The 6,000-nt window shown below is 44.0% G+C and overlaps 1 protein-coding gene across 1 annotated transcript in view; it reads right to left on the reverse strand.

The window, feature by feature from the left end:
• The window catches only part of kcp (kielin cysteine rich BMP regulator), a 43,870-nt gene extending 43,249 nt beyond the window's left edge, over positions 1-621 (reverse strand). The window contains exon 1 of the mRNA XM_014124978.3: positions 224-621. Within this exon, the coding sequence (XP_013980453.3) occupies positions 224-317 (94 nt within the window). The 5' untranslated portion in view covers positions 318-621. The remainder of the gene's footprint in view (positions 1-223) is intronic.
• Positions 622-6,000: the final 5,379 nt, after the last annotated feature.

The raw sequence follows: 6,000 nt of genomic DNA on the forward strand, positions 1-6,000 counted from the left end.
AGTCTACACACAGTGTCAATGTTCCAATGATGTAACTGATCCTAAATTAATGCAAAAAGTAGTCTAACATTTCAACACAGTCACCGATTAATGAGATACAATGACTAACAGATCCTGGCAGACATTTAATCTTATCATCAAATCATGTTACACACATACACCGTGCAACCTAACCATTGTTCTGAGAAACAGTTTTGCGGGAGTCAATATCGTATTCACATACCGTTCTCATGGTTTTGATCTATAGGGTGGGCTCGAAGGGACGAACACACACTCAACAACACACACAGCAGGGTCTTCAGCCAGCGGACCTCCATTCCCCCACGGCTGGTTGTGATTGTGTGAACACCTCGGCAGAAGTTCCCCTTCGGTTCACAATTTGCGCGCCTCAAATCCGCATGAAAAGTTACTCCATAGTAGTGACAAGGAATTTAAATAGCCTAGTTAAATGCGATAATTTGACATTCAAATCGATTCATTTGAGCCGTTAATTTGACAAACAAAGAAGCACCAACAAGTTACGTCCTTATTCCAACACTGTCTTTCTGAACTGCGTCCCTCCGGACTTCAGCTCCTCTTCCCTGATGTCAACGAGCGACGCGCGTCACAGAAACACGAAACATCTGGATGCAGGCAGGATCTCTATCTCGAGGGAGGCTATACGGACACGCCTGGTGCATACGAGTTTAGTGGGGACGAACGGATTCGGTTTAGTCATTTTTGTCAGACGTCCTAATGAGCCCTCCACAGCTAGGTAGTTATACTAGTTTATGCTTGAGGCTAGAATTTAAAACTTGTCTTCCGAAGTCAGGACTTGAGAGTGTTCAGAATCATGTAGATTTTATCAGACTTCAAAAGCAACAAATGTGCTTTAGCTGTCACACTGGCTTGGTATTATCTATCTAGCTACCCACTGGGCACAGACTTCATTTCAATGTCTAGTTTTGACTTACATTTGGTTGAGTTGTCAACTAACGTCAATTCAACATAAAACCAATAAAAAAAATCACCATGTCATTGGATGTATGTTAAAAGTTGGGTGAAATTATACGAAGTTCCCTTAAATTGCTAACTTTTTTCAAATCCATTCAATTTTCCACGTTGGTTCAAGGTGATCACATATTTTGGGGTTGTTGAAATTACATGAAAACAACGTTGATTGAACCAGTTTTTGCCCAGTGGGTTACTACAGGACAGCAGTGCTCAGCAAGCAGAACTCGGGCGCAAGGACACACTGTGCACCTTGTGTTTCCGGCAGCGCAAACTCTCCTCATTGAGCAGCGGTAGCAAGTAGGCCTACCCACTGGGCACAGACATCAAATCAACGTCTATTCCACGTTGGTTCAACATCATTTCTATGTGGAAACAATGTTGTTTCAACCAGTGTCTGCCCAGTGGGTAGACTATCAACCCAGTATCAGAGATTATTGTGAAATTATTGGAGATTCGTGACAGGCACGTGACAGTGAATTTGAATCACAGATAAAATCAAATCAAAGTTTATTTGTCATGTGCGCCGAATACAACAGGTGTAGACCTTACAGTGAAATGCTTACTTACAGGCTCTAACCAATAGTGCAAAAAAAGGTATTAGGTGAACAATAGGTAAGTAAAGAAATAAAACAACAGTAAAAAGACAGGCTATATACATTAGTGAGGCTATAAAAGTAGCGAGGCTACATACAGACACCGGTTAGTCAGGCTGATTGAGGTAGTATGTACATGTAGATATGGTTAAAGTGACTATGCATATATGATGAACAGAGAGTAGCAGTAGCGTAAAAGAGGGGGTGGTGGGTGGCGGGACACAATGCAGATAGCCCTGTTAGCCAATGTGCGGGAGCACTGGTTGGTCGGCCCAATTGATGTAGTATGTACATGAATGTATAATTAAAGTGACTATGCATATATGATAAACAGAGAGCAGCAGCAGCGTAAAATGAGGGGTTGGGGGGGGGGGGGGGCACACAATGCAAATAGTCCGGGTAGCCATTTGATTATGGCTTGGGGTTAAACACTGTTGAGAAGCCTTTTTGTCCTTGACTTGACACTCCGGTAGCGCTTGCCATGTGGTAGTAGAGACAACAGTCTATGACTGGGGTGGCTGGGGTCTTTGAGAATTTTTTGGGCCTTCCTCTGACATTGCCTGGTATAGAGGTCCTGGATGGCAGGCACCTTAGCCCCACTGGGCCCTCTGTAGTGCCTTGCAGTCAGAGGCTGAGCAAGGCAGTGATGCAACCAGTCAGGATGCTCTCGATGTTGCAGCTGTAGAACCTTTTGAGGATCTCAGGACCCATGCCAAATCTTTTTAGTTTCCTGAGGGGAATAGGCTTTGTCGTGCCCTCTTCACAACTGTCTTGGACCATTCTAGTTTGTTGTTGATGTGGACACCAATGAACTTGAGGCTCTCAACCTGCTCCACTACAGCCCCGTCAATGAGAATGGGGGCATGCTCGGTCCTCCTTTTCCTGTAGTCCACAATCATCTCCTTAGTCTTGGTTACATTGAGGGATAGGTTGTTCTTCTGGCAGGTCTCTGACCTCCTCCCTATAGGCTGTCTCGTCGTTGTTGGTGATCAGGCCTAACACTGTTGTGTCGTCTGCAAACTTAATGATGGTGTTGGAGTCGTGCCTGGCCATGCAGTCGTGGGTGAACAGGGAGTACAGGAGGGGGCTGAGCACGCACCCCTGGGGAGCTCCAGTGTTGAGGATCAGCGTGGCAGATGTGTTGCTACCTACCCTCACCGCCTGGGGGCGGCCCGTCAGGAAGTCCAGGATCCAATTGCAGAGGGAAGTGTTTAGTCCCAAGATCCTTCGTTTAGTGATGAGCTTTGAGGGTACTATGGTGTTGAACGCTGAGCTGTAGTCAATGAATAGCATTCTCACATAAGTGTTCCTTTTGTCCAGGTGGGAAAGGGCAGTGTGGAGTGCAATAGAAATTTCATCATCTGTGGATCTGTTTGGGTGGTATGCAAATTGGAGTGGGTCTAGGGTTTCTGGGATAATGGTGTTGATTTGAGCCATTACCAACCTTTCAAAGCACTTCATGGCTACGGACGTGAGTGCTACGGGTCTGTAGTCATTTAGGCAGGTTGCCTTTGTGTTCCTGGGCACAGGGACTATGGTGGTCTTCTTGAAACATGTTCGTATTACAGACTCAATCAGGGACATGTTGAAAATGTCAGTGAAGACACCTGCCAGTTGGTTAGCACATGCACGGAGTACACGTCCTGGTAATCCGTCTGGCCCCGCAGCCTTGGGTATGTTGACCTGTTTAAAGGTCTTACTCACATCGGCTACGGAGAGCGTGATCACACAGTTGTCCGGAACAGCTGATGCTCTCATGCATGCCTCAGTGTTGCTTGCCTCGAAGCGAGCATAGAAGTGATTTAGCTCGTCTGGTAGGCTCGTGTCACTGGGCAGCTCGCGGCTGTGCTTCCCTTTGTAGTCTGTAATAGTTTGCAAGCCCTGCCACATAAGACGAGCGTCGACGCTTTGCCTGTTTTATGGTTTCTCGCAGGGCATAGCAGGATTTCTTGTAAGCTTTCGGGTTAGAGTCCCGCACCTTGAAAGCGGCAGCTCTAGATAAAAAAGTAGATGACTTAAAACCTCTCTGGGATAGCGGGACACCTGTCGACAACTTCCGGTGAAATTGGAATAAATAATAATTCAAATAAATAATCATAAAAATTATGTATATTAAACATCTAGGTACATACAAGTGTCATATATATATATATATATATATATATATATATATATATATATTTAATATATATATATTCTTCCTCGTTAGGGAAGAAACAAGCCTGAAACCTTGAACAATGACTGTTGACATCTAGTGGAAGCCATAGGAATTGCAATCTGGGAGCTGGAATTGCATATGACCCATAGCTTTCCATTGTAAGAGCATGGGCTCTCAAAAAAAAAAAATTCTGGTTGGTTTTTCTTTGGATTTTCTCCTACCATATCAATTGTGTTATAGTCTCATGTTTTCTATCCAATGGTACCAATTATATGCATATCCTGGCTTCTGGGCCTGAGTAACAGGCAGTTTACTTTTGGCACGTCAGTCAGACAGGATGTGGAGGAAAATAGACCCTAGCCTGAAGAAATTTAAAACAGAAACAATAGGAGGGAGGTTGGTCGGAGGATGGGTAAGCGTATAACGCAAACATCTAGCAACCCAAAGGTTGCGTGTTCGAATGTGAACATCTAACAAACCAAAGGTTGCCCGTTCGAATCTCATCACAATCAACTTTATAATTTTAGTTAATTAGCAACTTTGCAATTACTTACTACTTTTTAGCTACTTTGCAACTACTTCGCATGTTAGCTAACCCTTCCCCTAACCTTAACTATTTAACCTAACTCCTAACCTTAACCGTAACCCTTTAACTACTTAGCTAGCATGTTACCTAACCCTAATCTTAACCCCTAAACCTAACCCTAACCTTAACCCCTAACAATCACTTTAGTTTTAGCCACCTAGCTAGCAACAAATTGGAATTTGTGTAATGTACACGAATGCGTTATGATGAAAGAAAATCGTGTAATACACACAAAATGCATTGTGATCAAAATTGTGTAAAAATTGACTTTTTGGTGTTCCGGTCACACATTTTGAATAAGTAATTTGGGTCTATTTCACAAGAAGCTGTGATAGTGTGTTGAGACTGTATCACAGTGACATCCAGATAGTTACTACCATATTACAAGTTATTTCTCGTGTAGGCTGTTAACTTACTCTAAATATAATCACCTCCGATGGAACAAATTGGTGACTTTAGCTACCGCCTGCAACATGTGATACAGCTGCCCAGCGGGAAGCATCAACACAGCATCAAGCATCAACACAGTTGATCTGGTCATTCACACCGGCTTGTCATTAAGTTAGCTAATTGGCATGTCACGGTGGCATCAAGATTCCAGATGGTGACCAATACTATAAGTTATTTCTCCCTCGCCCATTAAAATAAACATCACTTTCTTTTACAAGTTGTAACTTTATGTTCGTATTCTTAAATTGTATTATTTCTTATTGTTGTTGCATTGTTGTGAAGGAACCTGCAAGTAAGCATTTCGTTGGACATGTATACCATGTGTATCCTGTGCATACGACTAATAAAACTTGAAACTAGCGCCACCGCTGTTGTCGTTGCCAGGTAGCCAGCATAAACTAGCTTGCTGGGAAGGGCTCATCAGGACGACTGACTGAACTGACTGAATCCATTCGTTTTCACTTGGCTCTCAGCTGCGAGACAAACAAGTCATCAATTTGGGCACAAGGCATGTCTGTATATCCTCTCCCCTCTCTCGCACGCAAGCGCACACCCATGCACGCACGCACACACACTTCGCCTGAAGGTAAACTCCCTCAAACTTCTAGCCATACCATGAGCACACCGAAAGTCACAACACTAAGCACTGTGTGGGTTAACTCGCACAGAGCAGAAGAATTAGCCCCCCCAAAAAACATTTTCAATGAGAAAAGTATTTCATAATTGGTGTCTAGCATTTGGCTAGACACATTTGTATGGGCTGTTTTTAGGGTCACAAATAACTCTGAAGCCTTGATGTGGGAGACCGACAGCGCACAACACAGTTTGGGAATTAATGGAGTGGAATAACTCTGCAGCTCAGGGCCTCACTCTGCTCTGGTCTCTATATCCTTCTTTAAATGGACTACCTCTATTTACTCCTTTCTCTGTATGTCTATCTATCCCTCTTTCCATACTTCTATCTGCCCAGGAGATTCTATTTTGTTCATAATGTCAAAGACCCACTTCCGCTGCCCCCGCCCCAGGGACAACTCTTTTCTTCTTTTGTACCTCCCCTCTTTTCTCCCTCTTTAAAGAAAACATTCAGCTGAGTGTTGTGGATTCCTGCTCAGGTTGACCTAAAACCTGGCTTGGCCTTTTAGACTGGAGGGGAGCCAAGGACCGACGTCCGTGTGTGTGTGTGTGTGTGTGTGTGTGTGTGTGTGTGGTGCGTGCGTGCG

This window comes from Salmo salar, chromosome 10, assembly GCF_965601325.2.
Source record: "Salmo salar chromosome 10, fSalSal1, whole genome shotgun sequence".
Taxonomy (NCBI): domain Eukaryota; kingdom Metazoa; phylum Chordata; class Actinopteri; order Salmoniformes; family Salmonidae; genus Salmo; species Salmo salar.